General features: G+C 38.6%; 1 protein-coding gene across 1 annotated transcript; it reads left to right on the top strand.

Annotated features, from left to right (window-relative positions):
• Positions 1-8,895: 8,895 nt before the first annotated feature.
• Positions 8,896-10,131, top strand: LOC110931417. The gene has a single exon (XM_022174812.1). The coding sequence runs from the start codon at positions 8,896-8,898 to the stop codon at positions 10,129-10,131; it is 1,236 nt and encodes a 411-aa protein (XP_022030504.1).
• Positions 10,132-21,895: the final 11,764 nt, after the last annotated feature.

Raw genomic sequence — 21,895 nt, 5'->3', positions numbered from 1 at the left:
GATCGTATGTAAACTGGAGTATGGCCCTTTCTGGCAACTATCCAAACTTAGTGACATGAAAATGTCAAAACCTTAGCTAACGTGAAAACGTTAGAAACCTTAGGAACGGATGTATGGTGCGTCCACCATTATACGTAGGATCCCAAGTATAGCCAGTACGATGAGGTCGCCAGCCCCGAAAATGGGTACTGATCCCAAAGACATGAACTATATCAGGATCATCGTGCGCTGCTGGCGGAAACTGGGGATAATCCCAAGGATAACTGGGGTTGGACCCGAGGATCTGTGATGCTTTTGAAGATCTTTGACGATATGCTGGAGATACCTGAACTATCATAACTCAAATGGTTTGTGAGTAGAGGATGAAGGATACATGATCCTTATCCTTAGGCAAAAAGTAAGAAAATGCAATAGTTTTAGGATAAGCATATTACCTGAGTAAGGATCAACGATATCTCCAGGATCCTTCAAGGATATTTCAATGTAAGGATCACATGCAGGAAGGATCATGTTCACATGAAATATTTCTTTAAGTGAACAGCATTCCAGGCTCTTGGTAACAAGTTTCCTTCCATGGTTAGCAACCTGTATGCCCCCTTTCCTGCTTCAGCTTCAATCAAGTAGGGACCTTCCCATTTTGGTGCTAGCTTCCCGTCAGCAGGATTGATGGTGTTTTGAAATGCTTTTCTCAACACCATATCTCCGACTTGGAACTTCCTTATCCTGACATTCTTGTTGTAGGCACCAGCCATCCTTTGTTGGTAGCTTGCCATCCTTATCCTAGCTAGATCCCTGTTTTCCTCAATAGTATCCAAATCCTGAGCTAGGATTGTAGCATTTTCTTCAGGATCACGAGCACTTGTTCTAGCAGTTGGGATCACCATCTCTGTTGGGATCACTGCTTCTGCCCCAAATACTAAAGAGAAAGGTGTTTGGCCAGTGGCATTCTTGGGAGTTGTCCTATCAGCCCATAGCACATAAGGTAACTCCTCTGCCCATTTTCCTTTCTTGGATCCTAGCTTCTTCTTCAGATTGTTGATGATGATCTTGTTGGATGATTCTGCTTGACCATTGGCTTGTGGATGAACTGGTGTTGATGTTATCATCTTGATTCCCCAACTGTCACAAAAGTTAGTGGTTCTCCTTCCAATGAATTGAGAACCATTATCACATATAATTTCAGAGGGGATGCCAAATCTGGTTATAATGTTTCTTTTAATGAAGGATATGACTTCCTTTTCTCTGACTTGAGCGAAGGCTTCAGCTTCTATCCACTTGGAAAAATAGTCAGTCATGGCAAGCATAAATACTTTTCCACCAGGTGCTTTAGGGAGCTTGCCAACTATATCCATTCCCCATCTCATGAATGGCCAAGAGGATGGTATGGGGTGTAGTAATTCAGCTGGTTGGTGAAGGATATTGCTATGTCTTTGGCAAGGATCACATTTCTTAGCATACTCTACAGCATCCCTTTTCATGGTTGGCCAGTAGTATCCTGTTCTAAGGATCCTTGAGAATAATGCCCTGCCCCCAGTGTGGTTTCCACAATCTCCTTCATGGAAATCCTTCAACACCTCTTCAATTTCAGGATCCTCGATACATCTCAAATATGGTCCTGCAAGAGATCGCTTATATAATACATTATTCAGAATTGTGAATTGAGATACCTTAATCCTGAAAGCTCTAGGATTTTCTCCCATCGGGATCTCCCCGTGTTGCAAATATCCCATGATCGGTGAGATCCATGATCCTGAATTAGGTTGGGCTTCTTCACTAGGGATCATTGCAGTAGCCTCTTCTATTTCCATGGCCACCTGTTTTTCAATAGCAGGAGCCAGGATATGGATGATAGGGATACTTATATCTTCTGGAATCTTCAAAGATGATCCTAGGTTGGCCAATGCGTCAGCTTCCGTGTTATCCTCCCTTGGTACCTGTGTTAAGCTAAAAGAAACAAAAGAGAGTGCCAATTCTTTGACTATCTCTAAATATTTGGTTAGTTTTTCACCTTTAACAGCATAGGATCCATTAAAGTGATTGGTGATCAATAATGAATCTACATATACTTCGAGATACTTTACCCCCATATCCTTAGCAATTTGTAAGCCAGCAATTAAGGCTTCATACTCAGCCTCATTGTTAGTTGCCTGGAACTCACAAGCTATAGAGTGGGGTATTATGTCCCCCTGTGGCGATTTTAGTAGGATCCCTAGCCCTGTGCCTTTGATGTTTGAGGATCCGTCAGTGTGTAGGATCCAAGGATCCTTGGTCTCATCCAGCTGCTGGACCTCCAATTCTGCTCCCTTTTGTAGATCACTACTGAAATCAGCCACAAAGTCAGCTAGTGCTTGAGATTTAATGGCTGTTTTTGGTTCGTATCTTATATCATGGGCACTAAGCTTTACTGCCCACTTAGCCATTCTCCCTGACATATCCGGTTTCCTGAGGACATTCTTAATTGGAAAATTAGTTTTAACAATAATAGTATGAGTTTCAAAATAATGCCTTAACTTCGTGGATGCCATGATTAATGCAAGGATGAGTTTTTCGAGGTGTGAGTACCTGGATTCGGCATCAAGTAGACTTTTACTTACATAGTAGATAGGATATTGTGTACCTTCGTGATCCTTAACAAGGACAGCACTTACAGCGGTTGAGGATACCGCCAGATATAAGGATAACACATCTCCTTTTTCCGGTTTTGCTAATGCTGGTGCTGAGGACATATACTCTTTTAGGGCTTGTAAAGCATTTTCATGCTTCTCAGTCCATTCGAACTTCTTATTCTTCCTTAGGATATCGTAGAATTCTTTGCACTTTTCTGAGGATTTCGATATGAACCTGTTCAAAGCTGCTATCCTGCCTGTTAGTCTTTGAACATCCTTGGCATTGGCAGGAGACTTGATATTTATTAATGCTTTGATTTGTTCTGGGCTTGCTTCAATGCCCCTCTGGGTTACCATGTATCCTAAGAACTTTCCTGCCTTAACACCAAAATGGCATTTCGAAGGATTAAGTTTCATGTTGTAACTATCAAGGATATCGAATGCTTCTTCCAAGTCCCTTAGGTGATCCTCAGCTTTCTTTGACTTGACCACCATATCATCTATGTACACCTCCATAGTTTTTCCAATTTGATCTTTGAACATCATATTTACCAGCCTTTGATATGTTGCACCTGCATTTCTTAGTCCAAAAGGCATGGCAATATAACAATATAAACCGGTTGGGGTCATAAAGGCTGTATCCTCTTGGTCAGATGGTTCCATCTGGATTTGTTGGAATCCAGATGATGCATCCATAAAAGTTAACAGTTCATGCCCCGCTGTTGCATCCACCATGGAGTCAATGTGGGGTAATGGGAAAGGATCCTTGGGACATGCCTTATTCAAATCGGTGAAATCGACACATACCCTCCACTTTCCGTTTTTCTTTTGGACAACAACCACATTGGCTAACCATTTAGGATACTTTACCTCTCTGATCATACCTGCTCGAAGTAGTCTCTCTACTTCTTCTTGGATAATGGCATTCCTTTCTGGTGCAAACTTCCTCCTTTTTTGATGGATTGGCTTGATAGACCTGTCAATGCCAAGTTTGTGAGTAATAATATCCTTAGATATACCTGTCATATCTTCATGTTTCCAAGCAAAGGTAGATTTTCTTCTTTTGAGGAAGGATATCATGTCTTCTTTCATCTTGCCAAGGATCCCTGATCCGATATAGATTTTTGATTCAGGATCACTAGGGTCCAAGAGGATTTCATCTACATCTTGTTCCCTTGCCTCCAAGACGTTCCTCGGAGGATACTGTAATTGCTATTGCTCCCTTGGCTTCGAGGTTGGCTTCATGGATGAGGTATAGCAATCCTTAGCTTCCTGCTGGTCACTGTCGATCTTGATTATCCCCCATGGGCTAGGGAGCTTCACACATTGATGGTAGGTAGATGGAACTGCTTTCATGTCATGTATCCAAGGCCTGCCAAGGATAACGTTGCAACAAGATAAACAGTCAATAACACAAAATTTTTGGTAATTATGTAATCCTTCCACGTAGATTGGGAGTTTGATGTCCCCCAGAGTTTTCTTCGTTTCTCCACTGAATCCTACAAGCACGGAGGATCTTGGTGTGATGTCTGATTCTGGGATTCCCATCTTCTTCAAGACATCAAGCTGGATTATGTTCACTGAGCTCCCTCCATCGATAAGGATCCTGCGGACAAAATGGTTAGAGATAAAGAGAGTGATAACTAAACTATCATGATGAGGATCCTGGATGTTGATGCGATCATCCTCATCAAATGTTATCATCTTTCCTTCTGAGACGCTTGAGGTTCTAATAGGCCTTTCTCCATTATCCATTTTTGATTCTTTTGCATGTCTTTTGGCCGCTGAGAAGGATGTTCCACAAATGTCTGATCCTCCGGATATGAAGTTAATCACTTGTGCATTTGCCGGAGGTGCTGGAGCCTTTTCAGGGATCCTTTCAGGATCCTGGGTCCTTTGCTTTTTTCTTCCCAACAATTCCTTTAGATGCCCCTTGCTTAGCAGGTATCCAATTTCTTTTCTTAAGGCTATGCAATCTTCAGTTAGATGGCCGAAATCCTCATGGTATGCACACCATTTGGACTTGTCTTTAGTCCCGGATGGTTTATCATTCTTCCTGGGCCACCTAGCCTTTTCACCTAGATTCTGCATTGCAAGGATTAGTTCGTGATTGTCAACGGAAAAACAATATTCTGAGATTGGAGGATATTCTTCATCATCCTCTTCTTGGTCGACAGCATGCACATTCTTGTTCTCGTTTCTATGGTAGGATTTGAACTTGTTGTTTTTGAAGGAGGATCCTTGCTTATCTTGTTTTGAGGATCCTACTTGTCTCTCCTGGATCCTCTTGTCATCCTCTAGCCGGATAAACCTGAGTGCTCGAGTTCTTACTTCATCTAAATTCCTGCAAGGTGTCATAACAAGATCATCATAGAATAATGAATCCTTAAGAAGTCCCATTTTGAAGGCTTCAACAGCCGTAGCCATATCCAAGTTGGGAATATCCAAGGATTCTTTACTAAATTTAGTTATATAATCCCTTAATGATTCGTTATTATTTTGAGTTATCCTGTACAAATCACTAGTTAATTTTTCAAATTTTCTACTACAAGAGAATTGGTTATTGAATAAATTAACTAAATTAGCAAATGAAGTAATAGAGTAAGGGGGAAGACTTAGCAGCCACTTAAGAGCTGATCCAGTTAGAGTGGATCCAAATCCTTTACATAGGCATGCTTCCTTTAACTTTTCTGGGATAGGATTGATTTCCATCCTTTCCCTGTATTGTGCTATATGCTCCTCTGGATCCGTCGTGCCATCATACAGCTTCATGGTAGGGATATGGAACCTTTTGGGCACCTCTGCATCACAAATTGGTGGTGCAAAGCGTGATACCTTGTGGCTTCCATCTGCAATCTCTGGGATAGGCTTGACTACCCCTGGAACACTTGAGATCATGTCCTTTAGTTTCTGTAATTCCCTGGCCATAGCGTGATTGGTACCTGTATCCTGCATGAATCCATGGTTAGTGGTAGGATAATTATTTAAAGTGTTACCTCCCATTGGGTTCAAGTTAGGGAATCCGTATTGCTGGGATTCTGGAATAACGGAGGGACCAGTGGAAGCAATGGTCTGCATTGGAATGAAGTCCCCTTGATGGACATCTAGATTCCCTGCTTGCAAACTTTTTAGGGATCCTGGCATCTGTAAGGATCCTGGTATCTGGGATGATCCTGGAACGAAGGAGGATCCTTGAACCTGGGATGATCCTGGAACAAAGGAGGATCCTTGGCCCTGGAACGATCCTGGAATAAAGTAGGATCCTTGAAACTGCTGTGCCCCCGGATAGGCTCCCGGATTCATGAAGGATCCCATATACTGAGGATAGGATCCTGCTGGCTGAAAATACGAGCCCGATGTCTGAGTCATTGCTGCTGACTTGAGATGTAATCCTCTCGTCTCCCCTGTGATCTGTACGTCTGGGATCCCTGATGGCTGAGAGGTGACCATTGGAGTCTCAAAACTCAAGGATTTTGGCATCAGTGGGGAATGATCCTCTGCCGCTTTCTTTTGTCTTTTGAGATCTCCAATCTCCCTGAGGATCCTGTCATTAGTTTCATCCTGCCGCTGCATACGATCCTTCATCTGCAAAATTAAAGCAAACACATCACTAGTACTGGGAATAGAAGAATTCATAGCAGAAGAAGATGGAGGTTTAGAGAAAGAAGGGGTTGGTCTCTTCTCAGCATTTCTCTGGGATCCTGTCGGTGGAGGAGGTAGAGTGGTTTGTGCTGAGGTGACTGCAGACATCGCCGTGGAAGTGTTCTTCGATGATGAAGCCATGTAACTCTTTGAAATGATTTCGAACAAAAGATTTTCTTTATGAATGAAGCACCAATTGCCCCACGGTGGGCGCCAAACTGTTTTGGTCAAAAATCACACAAGGATAATGTAACCAAACTTTATGTAAACGGGGTATGATGCTTGGTTAGCTATGAAAGTAAAGGATCACTTCTGTGATAAAGATGCAAAGACACGATGATTTATACGAGGAAAAAGCCCTTGATCAATGTATGATCTCCGGCATAAAAAACCTCGGGTGATGGCAACTACCGATCACCAACTTCAATATAATAAAAATGTAGTTACAACTTCGGATAGTAATGAGCTGAGTACAAGGATCACTGAGTGTCTAAGTGTTTGAGAGTTGTGTCGTATGTTGTGTGTGTTCTTCCGAATGAGGAAGATGGGTATTTATACATGTGTAGGTAACTTATTTTAGGTAGATAGACCACTAATCAGCTCATTACCCCTTTAGAAATAAAGATAATCTAGCCTAAATTGCTGCCCTTAGATCAAGCCATGTTTCCATATCCGGCACAACGTTCATCTTCAATTCAGCTCTTGCCATATTTGTAAAAGCGCGTCCCTGGATCATGATATGTAGGGCATATCCTGCTAGATATTCCTGCAAAATAATATTGTAGTAATCGAAAATGACCGTTAGTACTAGGATCACCTCAATGTCCCGTGATCCTGATCCTGAGGTCCGGCTGAGGATCACTGCCTGCCAAAGAAATAAGGATCACTGGTTAGGATCACGTATAAGGATCATTCATAGTAAAAATCCAGCCCTAACAGTATGTATGTATGCAAATGTGTATTTGTGTATGTATGCGAGTACGTGTGATCGTAGGCATGAAGGTAGAGACGTATAAATGTAGGTACATATGTAGAAGTGTATTTATGAATATATGAAGATATGTATGGGTGTAGGCATGTATGTATTGAGATATGGATGTATGCACGAGTATATGAAGTATGATTTTGAATACGTTAAGTGTTAATGATATTAATTATGTACCTGGAAAACGAAGATTTATGCAGGTACATTATTGAAGACTCACAAGGGAATGGATACGCTAATGATATGCTTAAAGTTAGAGAGAAAGCTGAATGGAAAGTGTACATGTATTGAGTCTTGTTTATGTATTGTATACTAATGTGATGAATGTATGTGGTGAGTGCAGGTTGTACGAATCACGAGTCATGAGGATCATCAAGGGATAGAGATCGAGGATCGAGTCACTAGTGAGATTGTACGGGAACGTTGATGTATATAATGTAGTAAACATAAGCTATGTTTTTACTTAGTAAATAAGTCGATTGATGGATTTATGTGGAAGAGTTATGTTAAAGTTAATTTTTAAGTAAGTCAAGGTAATTATAAGGAAAGAAATTTTATGGTACGTGTTTCCGCTGCGACTTTAGTCAATTACAAAATTAGGGTGTTACAAGTTGGGAGGCTGTTCGGAAAGGTTGTTCACGCTTCAAGGATTTCGAAGAAGGATAAAGACCTTTCTTTTGATTTAGTGGGTGTGTTAGTAGGCGAAGGGGATAAGATCTGTCAACCTATCACGCTGAAGTGGAAAGGTAGAAGATTCAGAGTATGGGTCAATGAAGAATTAGACGATTGGATTTCGGACAGTATCAATGAGGTTTCGGACTGGGTGGATAAGATTGACGAGGCTGATGATTCAGAAACCGATAATACCGACGAGGTTCTCACAACTCCGGTCACCGGCATCCCTTCGGTAACTCCGGTGGATTCTAGGGTAGCTGAAAAGTCTCATTGCCAGAATATGGAATGGGAAAAGTCTGGGGCAGATATCGAAAAAACGGCAGGTTTCGATTACTTTTGCATGGGGGAGGACGTAATTATGAAGGTTGCGGATCAGGTCCCAAGGGACGTGGAGGTTGGGCCCAATATTCTAGAAGCAGAAGTTTTTCAACCAAATTTGGATTCTTGTGGGGTCTTCTTTTTTAATAATAATATTCCTAATAATAATAATAATAATAAAGTTCCGGGTAGTGGAGCTGATAAAGGGAAGAGGGCCCATAAAGCTAAAATTTCGAAGAAGAACCAAGCCCAAGGTTATGTGGACCAAGATCTTTTAGAGCCCAACAATAGAAAAATGAAAAGATTGAACGCAACACCTGTTTCTAAATCTTCTAGTTTGGGGAAGGATCCAGTCAGTCAAGGTGAATGGGTTTTCCCTTTAGATCTGAATGCCAAAGTCAATACCGATACTTCCTCTTCCCCCGAAGTGGTGTCGCAGGTTCAGGAGGAAGCTCCCCAGGCTCCGATCAGTGGGGTTGGATCGGTCAGAGTCTCTGACCAAGGTGAGGTGCCGGAGGTGGAGATTCATGAAGCCGAGGGGACTATTGATTTAGGTAAAGTGGTGGGTGCTAACCTCGAGATGCATAAAGACCTGGTTGTGGAATTAATTAGGGATGAAGGTATTTAATCGGTTAAATTATGAATTTTCTCTGTATTAACATCAGAGGTATGGGGGCAGATGCTAAAGCGGCTTGGGTCAGAGGTTTGAAACAGGATAACAAGGTGGATTTTTTGGCGATTCAAGAAACTCAGATTGATGACGTTAGTTCTGCTTTATCTTCTAAATTTTGGGGTAGTTCTAAATTCCAGTCGGAGGAGTCAGTGGGGGCTACTGGGAGATCAGGGGGGCTGTTATGTATTTGGGATCCTCAGACGTTTCGGATGCATGGTGTTTCTAAACACCGTCATTTTCTTTTGATTCATGGGATTTTGAAAGGTAATAACCAAGCTTTAAACGTAATTAATGTTTATGCTCCTCATAACAATTCAGAGAAAAAAGTGTTACGGAACAACATTCGGGAGATCATAAGTGCTGGATCTGGTCAGTGGGTTTTATTGGGAGATTTCAATGCGGTTAGAGGGCCGGATGACAGAAGGAACACAGGTTTTAACAGGGTGTGCGCGCACGATTTTAACGAGTTTATTGATTCTGTTGACTTGGTGGAGTACAATATGAGAGATCGTAAATATACTTTCTTAGCGTCAAACTCTAATAAATTGAGCAAGATTGATAGGGTGCTAGTTTGTAGAAATTTTTTTGATGTATGGCCGGATGCATGTTTGAGAGCGCTGCCTAGATTGTTGTCTGATCACTGCCCTTTACTACTAGAGACGGTCAAGAGAAATTTTGGTCCTAAACCTTTCAGATTTTTTAATTCCTGGCTTGAAAAGGAAGGGTTCGCTGAAATGGTGGATAACGCGGTTGCTTCTTATGTCAAGGAGGGGGCGAATCCGGATGTGGTTTTGACCAAAAAATTTAAACATCTTAGAAACTGCATTAAATTGTGGAGAAGCAATCTGGTTAGTAAAGAAAAGAAAGATTTTGAGAGAGACAAGGAGGAGCTTGATAAATTGGATCAGATCGCGGAGAATAGGGACCTCGAGGAGGAGGAAGTTTGGATAAAGGAGGAATGTTTAAATAACATTAGGGTTCGTAAGTATCTTATTGCTTTGGATATAAAGCAAAAATCGCGTTGTCGATGGGCTGTTGAGGGTGAGGAAAACATGTCCTTTTTCCATAGGCTGATTAACAATCATAGGAAGAAAAACGGTATTCTGGGGCTTAATGTGGGAGGGCATTGGACCTCTAACCCAAGGCACAACTACAGAGGAGAATTCGGGAGACGGAGATTTAACGCTGAACCGATCGATGGCTGCATGTGTGCGTGTCAACCAAATACGTAGCAACTAAACAGATCTGGGTTTCCGGCAAGGGGAGTAACGGTGGCGGCTCGAGTTAAAGCGATTACCGTTCCGTAATAGCAGCAACGCCGCAAAATCTCCGCTTCCGAACCCCATTGACCAATGTACTCTGCCTTTACCTTGCCTTCCTCGAAAGCCCTACCATCGCCGCCCCTTCGTGTCTCCGACAATCTATACAAACCCGGCGGGGGTGGCCAGCAACTCCTGTCGTCATCTTTATGTGATCTCAGACCCTTCCTTTAACTCTCTCTATCTACTTAAAGTTAAAAAAAATTGAAAGTCAGTGGTCAAAACCTAAAATCGCTAAAGAACCAAATATGGGTTGTGTTAAATACACCCCAAAGTCAACTTCTTTTTTACTTTTTACCCACAAGTCAACCCTTTTCAAGTAATAAATTGCCATGTAATAAATGCTGAGAACATAGCCACATAGGTAGTAGAGTACATATATAGCGTGTTAACCAACACTACCTGGGTATATTTCAATTTTTTGTAAAGAAAAAAACGGTTTGCAAAAAATTCTATACACTATCTCTTCATAATTTTTTTTAAACAACCTCTTCATAATCCTTTTATTTCTACAATACTTCATACCACAGGAAGTTTTATATTTTTTAGAGAAAAATGCCTGGATAGTCCCTGTGGTTTACTTCATTTTCACCTTTAATCCATAACTTTCTAAAATTACACATATAGTCCCCAACTTTTACAATTTCGTTCCCGGATAGTCCCTGGCGTGGATGAGAGTTAGTTTTTTTTATGTTAAGTGGGTATGAAATGACTATAATGCCCTTACTATAACAAATGTTTTAATTTATTAATATTAAAAAACAATATAAATGGGGTCCACCATCCTCATCTTCTTCACCAGTTCACCCCAACCCACCCCAAACCTTATCCCATTATCCTGATCTTCTTTACTCAACCCACCCCACCCCTAATCTTACCCCATCGGCCATCATCGAACCGCCATTGAACCTGCAAAACGGTAGTTGACAACACCAGAAGCAACAATGAACAGATCGAGCAACAATGATGCATGAATTTGACAATGAGGCTCGCTTCTCATTCGCCTTGAATGTTGACAACACCAGAAGCAAGCTCTGTTTCTTTCTATCTCTATTGCCGGAAAAACGAACCGACGAACTCTATTTCTCTCTCTCTGCCGGAAAATGAACATACACTCTTACAGTTTTTGTGAATTGTTGTATTTTGAAATTTGGGATTTTTGACGTAGAGGTGAAATTTTGAAATTATATTTTTTTCGTGTATGTGGTTTAAAGAATTGAACATTTTAATCTAAAAGTTTAAAGATTTTAATTTAATAAAAAACATAATTATATATATATATATATATATATATATATATATATATATAGGATAAGGATTCATTAGGAATCACCTTTTACTGCGAAAACCACGAGAAACAATGTGAATACAACAAAAAGTACCTAAAAAAACTAAGAACCTCACAATTTTTTTTAATATTTAAAAAAATCGTGTTTATAATAAAATGTCTTGATTATTTATTTATTAATATTGATATTAATACTAATAATAATATAACAAAATATAAAAAAGTAACAAAAGTATTATAAAGTTAAATAACATAAAAAAACAAAATTATTACTTTTAACTTTATAATAAAGTAATATAATAAAGTAGTTAATCATTACTAAATTTGACTTTTGGGTATATTAATCTTTATGTTGGGTATATTTATCACACCCCCAAATATTGAGTAGCAAATCTTAAATCGGATAAAGTTCACTATTGCACCGACAGTTAAAGAATTAATAAGTATAGACAATAACCGTTCCAATACCCATGTTATCCACATTTTTCTCAACTCCCAAACATGCCTACGCAAATTGCACTAGGTAACTTCACATATACCCCACAAAAGTAACAATCATTTGACCCTTTTGCGCCCCACTATAAATACTGATCATTCTGTAGCCCAACCCGTAGTCAAGAACAACCATGCCTGATATTTGATGACGATGATGAAGAAATTGAAGCAGAGCCGTCCCCGAGAATGATGAAAAACTTTCAGGCCTTGTGCGAGACAAAAAAGTTGGGGCCCCTCCCTGTAATTGGTATTAATTGAATCTTGGTTTCGTTCGGTGTGGTACAATACGGGTAGTAAAATGTAATATACCAAAGTCGTAATATTACATCATCACATATAACATTCTTATATTGTACTACTACATTTTAGGATACAAGTCACTTTTAGATGAGGGTATACTTGTAACTTGGTTAAAATAATGAAAAACTAAAATGATGATATAAAGATATATGAGCAACGTACATCATATTTTCCTGTATGTAATTGTGTTTTATTGTCAGATGCACTTATAGATATTGATATAAGAGTAAATTACAAAACTCGTCCTTTATGTATGTACGTTATTGCAAATAATGTCCTTTGTCTTCAATAATTACATTAATCATACCTAATGTTTACAAATCCTAACATGTTATATCCTTTACCCCAAATCTAGTTAATTTTCTCAGTTAATTATAATCAGGTGGGGCTCATATGAGGGCATTAACGTCTTTTACCTACCCATCTCTTTCCCCTCATTTAAAACCCCAAATAACCCTAATTTGTTGTTGCCCTGTTTCACCTTCATCTGCTACCAGAAAGCTCATCTAAATTTGGAGCTTCAATATTAATCATAATCGATCTTTTCAAACAAATAATCTCAAATTCAACAGAAAATTACAACAAAAGCAAACAATTTGAGCCTATCAACTCGAATTTTTATTTTTAAAAGATTAGGCATTGAGGAAACCCTGATTTAAGAACCTATACATACATATATCAATATATTCATGTGATAACAGATAATTACAGCAAATTTCACCACAAATGAACGATGATGATGATGAAGATGACGATGAAAGAAGGCGAAACTTGGTGAAATTGGAGGATAAAAGCGTTGATGAGAGTCTGCATAAACGGAATTAAGGTATCTGCGTGAGAAATATGAAAATGAAAAGATGAAATAATTATTATTAGCAGCAGAAGTAATATGAAAATATATAGAGACAGAATATATATGTATATTAAAAGAAAAGTGGTTGGGGAAACCGACATAAAAGAAAAGGAAGATTGAGGAGGGGAGGAAAGGGACGTGACCTTCATTCATGATTTGTTTATCTACTATTCTCAAATTTTCTGTTGAATTTGAGATTGTTTGTTTGAAAAGATCGATTATTATTAGATATTGAAGCTTCAAATTTAGATGAGCTTTCTGGTAGCAGATGAAGGTGAAACAGGGCAACAACAAATTAGGGTTAATTGGGGTTTTAAATGAGAGGAAAGATATGGGTATATGTTAAAAGACATTAATGCCCTCATGTGGGCCTCATGTGACTATAATTAACTGAGAAAATTAACTAGGATTGGGGTAAAGGATATAACATGTTAGGATTTGTAAACATTAGGTATGATTAATGTAATTATTGAAGACAAAAGACATGATTTGCAATAACATACATACATAAAGGACGTGTTTTGTAATTTACTCTTGATATAATAATATTACTTTTGAGTCATTTCTCTCTCTCTCTCTCTCTCTCTCTATATATATATATATATATATATATATATATATATATATATATATATAGAGGACCGCTAAAATAAAAACCACCTCCAGTTGTAAGAACCACGAGAACCAGTTTCTAGCCATTAGATCAACAAGATGGATGGATGAGATTAAAAGTAACTAAAATTAATATTAAATACTTTTTGTCTTATTATGTCTTTAATATTATAATTCAAAAGGGTAGTTTAGTAACTTACTCTATTTTGTTTTTTGTCTTTATTGTTTTTTTATTACTTTTTTGTATTATTAATTTAGTTTTAGTTTTTAAACATAAAAAGTCTTACGTTAAACTTTTTACGTTTTACGTTTTTAGGTTTTACATTTTTGGGTTTTACGTTTTTACGTTAACCTTTTTACGTTTTACGTTTTACGTTTTTACGTTTTACGTTTTTTACGTTTTATGTTTTTACGTTTTACTTTTTACGTTTTACGTTTTTACGTTTTACGTTATACTTTTTACGTTTTACGTTTTAGTAAAAAATTTTACGTTTTTTTACGTTTTACGATTTTACGTTTTACTTTTTACTTTTTACGTTTTTCACGTTTTACCTTAAACTTTTTACGTTTTACGTAAACTTTTTACGTTTTACGATAAAAAGTTTACGTTTTACGATAAAAAGTTTACGTTTTACGTTAAAAATTTTACGGTTTAACTTTTTTTTCACAAATTCTTTTTATGCAAAAACGAACGCACCTAGAAAATCGCAAACTCGGTAGGTGTCTCAGATAGATTGCTATTATCATCGACGCCTCAAAAAAAATAAAAACCTAACAAACAAAAATCATAAGAACGAGTGGATTCTTGAAAAAAACGGGGTTTTGGCTCAGATTTTCTGATAATCAGAGGCTGCAAAGTGGGGTTGCGGGTTCAAAAACCTACCCTCCATCATCCTTGCCGCGCCATCGTCATCAAAATATGCGTTTTTTTTTCATCATCACCGCCCAAATCCAAAAACGAATCAAACCCCACATAGTTCACCGTTCGAAAATCTACCAAAAAGCACCAGCAAAACCCACAGATTCAATCATTCAAAAATATCCCAGATTCAAACATTCAAACAATCAAAAAATCACCAGCAAAACCCACAACAAAACCCACTGTTCAAAACATTCAAACATTCAAAGTCCATTCAAAAAGTTCAAAACCATTCAAAAAGTTCACAGATTTTACTAACACCAGCAAAAAACATTAATAAAGCATACCAAAAATATCTAACCAAACACCACCACCGTCGCTGTGAAAACCCCACCACTGCCACCACCGTCTCTGATGCGTGTGTATTGTAATATATTTTAGATGTATATTTTAAGCCCTTTTTACACTTTTAGCCAAGTTTTAAATTTATAAAACACGATATTTACTAACACTAAACACACATATGGGCAAGTGCACCTATCGTGGACGTAGTATAGTGTTGGTAAGATACCGAGGTCGTGCAAGGACACAAGAGCTTTTAGTACCGGTTTATCCTCAACATCTAATCAAATCAAAATGTTAGAAAAAGATTTTTAAACTAAGAAAATAAAACTAACTAAATGCTGAAAAATAAAATAAAAATAAAAACAGATAGACAAGATGAATCACTTGGATCCGACTCGTGTATTAGTATAACCTTTGATTATTTTCGCACTTTTGCACTTGTTTAAGAGATTATCTTAGTTATTGTAGTAGGCCCCTCTTTTGATGGCGACGTTACCCTCAACCCAGTAGTTTGAGTCAGCAAGGATACAATCCTAAAGGGTCGGATTATTGAAAGATAATGAATTAAGTTATTAATGCAAATTATGGTAGGCCCCTCTTTTGGAGGTGACGTTACCCTCGACTAAGTAGTCTGAGTCAGCAGGGATACAGTCCTAAATAGCCGGGTTATAGTATTAATAGTAGTTAACTTATGAGGGGGTCAAAGAGTTTGGATCCCCGCCATCCAATAACTTTGGGTATTGAAGGAGATCCTACTAAATTTGACCAAGGTCCCTTGCAGGACCTCTAAACGCTGAACAAGGGCAAGACCCTTAACCCCCGACCAGGTAGCCAACATACCTCCATATAGACCGTGGAGATATGAATGGTGAAAATCTTTTATTTTATATAGACAGTAAAATAATGCCAAGACACCACGGACAAACGATAAGGAAAAATCACCTTCAACATAAGCAACTAGTTATTAAAGTCATTAATACAAAACCAAATAAAAAGTGCAAAAGATTAAAAATAAAAAGTATTATACTAAACACTTGTCTTCACCAAGTGATGTAAGAGACTTAGGCAAACATGGCCTTGATTGTCAAGAACTCTTACGATCAATCTTGGATCCCGAGACGACTCACACACTCTATGATGGACAATGGATGATGGTGGTGGATGATGGTGTTGTGATGGTGGTGGGTGGTGGATGAAGTGTGAGAGAGGTGGTGCGCCAAGGGATGAGTTGCAATGAAGCCAAGCACTCCTATTTATAGGCTGAACAGAAGCCTGGGCACGGCCCCGTGTCCGCTGGACACGGCCCCGTGCCCGTCTGACAATCTCTCTCCTCATTAATTGTAATTCGCAATTACAATTAATGCGCCTGCAGTACTTTCGCCACGCCCCCGTGTTCACTGGGCACGGCCCCGTGGTGGGCAATAGAAGCTTCTATAGGTTTGTCTTATCTGCTGCTTCTTGGGCACGGCCCCGTGCTGGCTGAGCATGGGGCGTGTTCAGTCTTCTGCCTTCTCTGTTTTGCTTGGGAGGATGCTGTCGAGGGGTCGGGCAATCCACTTATGTTCCTTTTCTTGTATTTATGTTAGATCTAGCTGCCTTTTTGCTTCTTTTTTTAATTTGAGCTCATTTAATCCTGAAAATACAAAAGGAAGACAAAAACACTCTTTTTCCAGCATTAGTACTTAAAAAGGGTTAGTTTTATGCCTTATTTGATGTAATTTATATGTTGCATTTTACACACATCAGTCTCCGACAGTCCTCACCACCACCACCGTCTCCGTTTCCATCAAAAACCACCAACACAGTCGCCGCCAAAACCCATTTTCTCCACGACTGAAAAACCTGCAAACCCCCATCTCCTTTCACTCGAAACCCCAAGTCGCACAAACGACCACCACTTGGCCGCTCGGAATCGGTGCTGAAACATCCGATCCGCAGTTGAATCTGTATGATGAAGCGAGGGAGATGGAGGGTTGCGGCTCACCGGAGAAGATGGGGGGGGGTTGTATGTGTTCTAGCCGGCGAGTAGACGAGAGAAACAGAGAGTGTGATCTTTGTGTGGCTGCCATGTTTTGAGAGAAATCATGCTAGGATTTCAATATCAAGATGAGAGGTGAGGGTGCACAGAGATGGAAATTGGGGGTTTCTTCTTTAGGTTTAGGATGAAGAGAGAAACGTGGGTGATAATATAAAGAGAGAGAAAGTTGTGAGATATTTTAAAGAGAGAGAAAGTCGTCTGTTGCATTAATTGGAGAAAGAGAGAGAGGGATTTGACATTTGAGTTAAATGACCAAAATAGCCTTTTGGTTGTCATATTCTGATTGGTTGAGAGCGGTTCTCGCGGTTCTTACAACTGGGGGTGGTTTTCATTTTAGCGGCTCCCTATATATATATATATATATATATATATATATATATATATATATATATATATATATATATATATAGGAGAAGGATCCGTTAGAAACCACCCTTTATTGCGAGAACCGCGAGAACCAATGTGAACACAACCAAAAATACCTAAAAATAGCTAAAACACACAATTTTTTTTAATAATTTTTATAAAAAAATCGCTGGATTTCTTACCAAAAAAAAAAATTTTGGCTACTAAAAGTAGCGATTTTAATGTAAAAAATATTAGAGTAAACTTCCGTTTTGCTCCCTTGGTTTGGTCATTTTAACGGTTTTGCTCCAATAGTTTAATAACAACCATTTTCCTCCCTGATTTTTCTAACTTATCTTCATTTTGCTACCAGCCTCTAACTCATTCAGGGAGGAAACTGGCGATAAACTCGAAAGATTAGGGAGCAAACTGGCGACAAACTCGAAAGATCAGGGAGGAAAATGTCTATTTTTAAACTATTAGAGCAAAACCGTTAAAATGACCAAACCACAGGGAGCAAAACAGAAGTTTACTCAAAATATAATTATTTTTTTGTGTTTTTTATTTTTTTTTTATTTTTTTAGGTTTTTTTGGGGGTTTAGTTTTTAGCATTTTAGCTTGGGTGGGGTTGGGAGGGGGGGGGGTTAGGTTTTTTTAGGTTTTTTGGGGGGTTTAGTTTTTAGCATTTAGCTTGGGGGGAAGGGGTTAGGTTTTTTTTTTTTTTTTTTTTTTTTGGGGGGGGGGGGTTAGGTTTTTTTTGGGGGGGGGGGGGGGTTAGGTTTTTTTAGCTATTTTAGGTTGTGTTCACATTGGTTCTCGCGGTTCTTGCAATAAAGGTGGTTCTCGCATGAACCTTACCCTATATATATATATGTATGTATATATAAATATATAGGGAGTCGCTAAAATGAAAACCATCCTAGTTGCGAGAACCACTCTCCACCAATCAAACTATGCCACATATACACTATTATTTTAAAACAAAAAGAGTTTTTTGGTAATTTACTCTACATGTCAAATCCTGATTCTCTCTCTTACTGAAAAGTCAACATATAATTTGAATTTGTTTCTCTCTCTCTCTTGTATCACAATCTCTCCATCTCTCTCTCCTGATTCATCTTCTTTCCCCCAAAATACCCAACCCAAAGTCCCTTTTAAAACCTTCCCACCATCCATTGATTGAATCTTCAACTGCTCAAACATACACATACAAAGCATCGGCATCCCCTTTCTTCTCTCCCTTCTCCGCCACCCACAACCACCCTTCTCCGCCACCCACAACCTACCGCACCACCCTGCCACCGCCCCCAGATCTGATGAAGGGAAGAAGAAGGGGGTGGCGGTAACCACGACCAATGACGGTGAGATGAACGGTGGTGGGGTTGCAGGTTTGATTCGAGGAGTGACGGCGGTCACCACGATCGATGACGTGAGATGAACGACGGTCACCACGGCCGATAACGTCCAACGTCGGTGAGATGATCGGGTGTTTTTAACTAAAAATGAGGATGGGTGTTTTGTACTAAATTGGTTAGAATTTCAAGCCTTTGATTCCCCCTGTTGTGTCCAAAATGGAGATGTCTATGATGAACCTTTGTCTCTGATTTGTTGTTTGAATCTTTGTTTTGAGTGGTGGGTAGAGGTGGTGCTGGTGATTGGGTGGTGGGTAGAGGTGGTGCCGGTTTTGGGGGTGGTCCGACGGTGTAGCGGCGGTGGTGTTGGAGGTGGTGGCTATGTGAGTGGTGGTGTCGTCGATGTCGAAGGTTCTTTGATTATCTGGGTATTTGATTCTGTTGGTATTTTGATATGTTGGGGGTTGATTCTCTCCACCCCACTCCTCCTAATCTCAAAACACAGACAATCACCAACAAAACTGCAAAGCAATAAATCAAAATCACATATTCCCTCTTTTTAATTTCACTTTTAAACCACAACAACAGTGTAATGTGATCATAATCTCCTATTAAATTCATCGTTTCATCTTCTTTGTCAACACAAACCCTAACAAATTCTCTCAGGTACTTTCTTCTTCTCAAAATCTAAATTTTCTTCTGTAATATTCGTTTCATAGTGAAAATTGTTAAGGTTTACATCACTGCTACTGTTTTTAATAGTTTTGATATGTTTATTCGTGATGAGAAAGTAGATCGGTGAATTGAAATTTTCCTTTTTTGTCATCAATTAAATCGATGTTTCCCACTTTTGATTTGGGTTATGGCTAAATTTGTTGAAGAAAGAATCAAATCTGAAATGTTCAAGAGAAAGGGTTTGGGAGAAGAGAAAGGGAAAAAAAGTTTGCAGATGTGGGGTAAGGAGGCGAGATAATCAAACACTCTTTTTATTACACTAGACATTTGGTCCACCTCTTCTCATGCAGACGTTTGTAGATGGGGTCCGGAGACTGCAGACCTTTTGCATCTGAAAAAACAAACACCACCTTAGTGTATTAATTAGGCAAAAATCCCAATCAAACTCCTTAAAAATATGGTATAACCCCCCGATCACACCCCTTGAAAATAAATTCTCGGTCCGCCATTGAACAAAGCTTAACTAATTGTATAATAACAAGATAAAAACTCAGTTTCACAAGTTACAAATATAAAAAGAAATTGGAAATTAAAAAAATGAGAATATTGTTTCCAAGTCATCTTCATTTTAAGCAAAGAAACATGCTCATGTACATTGATTTTTCTGTCAAAGTAAAAGTAATTATAAATATAAAAATAAATTAAAGCTATGAATTTATAGATTTATTGTTGCTTTGTCGGCACCAATGTGGATTGCATGACAAATAAGCTTCAATACATGGAAAGAAAGCTCAAGACTAAGATTTCCATGCCAATTTTCATTTTACTTCTTCAGCATGAGTACTTCAATCATAACCTATATCTTGTTGTGAAACTAGAGTAGTAGATTTTGGAGCTTGATTCCGTTGAAACTAAGCCTGAGTTTTATAATTTTTACCATCCATGACGACACACAGTTAAAAATGAGTTCGTTATGGAGGAGAAAAAGTAAAATTTTCTCATTACTCTTAGATGTACATTCAACTCTTCTTTTATAGTTCTCTACTTGAGTAATAACCTAACCAATTAACCTGTTTTAAGAACCCCAACCTTTATTACTACTTAGCTCACTTATTAGCATATATCACATAACCATAGTACCAAATATATCATTTGACAAACTTTTATCCGCCCAGTCGGCAAATCTATCTTTGGTTTATAAACAAGTTCTCATTGAGCTAAACTCGTATTTATAAACGTATCGTCGTCGTTTCAAGGCATCTCCACCACACAACCTTTTTTCACTTTTATATTCAAATTATCTCTAGGATACTCACCAACTTCGACACAGTCACTTTGTGACATATTATTTGAAATTCAGTACGACGTCAGCATATTTCTTTCCTAGTGGACTTACCCCGTCTTATCAAATTTAGCCACACATCTTTTCACAATATTGTCAATGTATGTAAGCCTTGCACCAAATTGGCCCCATTCTTCTACCGAAACATTGTTATGAGTCTACCCAGTAAATATTCCCCCAAAGCGAGAAATCAACCACGTCGAGTCGGGCCCAGACCTACACATTGGGAAGAACTTTATCTCGATTAGACCATATGTTGTGGGAGGTGGAAGACCCTTGGACATTTCGCGTCATGTGGCGGTCTAGTCAGCATGTGGGCATTGTGTGGCATTATGTTAAAAGGGGTGTAGTGTAGATGTGGGCATTGTGGGGCATTATGTTAAGAGGGGTGTAATAGAATTAAATAAAAAAAAATCAAAAAATTGCTAGTGGCCAAGCAAAAAGAAGAAGGCGTTCTATAAAGCACGCTTTAGGTTTTTTTTTTTTTTTGAAAAAAAAAACGCCCAGGGGGCTTTTTATGGGGAAAACACCAAAAAAAACCCCATTACGGGTGGTGTTATAGGTAACTTGTAAATATGTCGACTCAAGCTTTAGGTTTTTTTTTTTGAAAAAAACGCCCAGGGGGGCTTTTTATGGGGAAAACACCAAAAAAACCCTATTACGGATGATGTTATAGGTAACTTGTAAATATGTCGACTCAAGCAACTACAAAGTATGCAACAAGAACATTTCGTGGTGCTTGAGAAAACTCTATAAGTGGAGATTTACAAATAATGAGGTTATCTCTATTTATACCAATTTCCTACCAAATTAAACGCCTAGGATCTATTTACATCAACGGTCCAGATTGTTTGTCTAAAACTTTTATGTATGTCAAACGTTCTATAAACTTCCATACAAATCTACAAATCTTTGTATAAAGAGTTTTAGAATCTTTTTTTTCTTTTATGCATCTTTGACGTTAGCATTATTGTATATCTTTCTAGAATCTCTAATCATTTCAATCAAAATTTTAGAAAGATCCCTACATTCTTCTCACCTAAGCTCGCAACTTCCTCGTCATGTCATATTCATGATACTTCTTGATCCCATCCTTAACCCTCCAGAACATGTATTCCATATTCCCAATGAACCTCGCCAATGTATCTATACATATAATAAAAGAAACCGGTT

This window comes from Helianthus annuus, chromosome 3, assembly GCF_002127325.2.
Source record: "Helianthus annuus cultivar XRQ/B chromosome 3, HanXRQr2.0-SUNRISE, whole genome shotgun sequence".
NCBI lineage: Eukaryota > Viridiplantae > Streptophyta > Magnoliopsida > Asterales > Asteraceae > Helianthus > Helianthus annuus.
The sequence above is the reverse complement of the archived record's forward strand: the minus strand, read 5'-3'. Positions and strand labels throughout refer to the sequence as shown.

Coding starts and splice junctions, on each gene's coding strand:
- LOC110931417 (XM_022174812.1), top strand. CDS start 8,896: ATGGGGGCAGATGCTAAAGCGGCTTGGGTCAGAGGTTTGAAACAGGAT.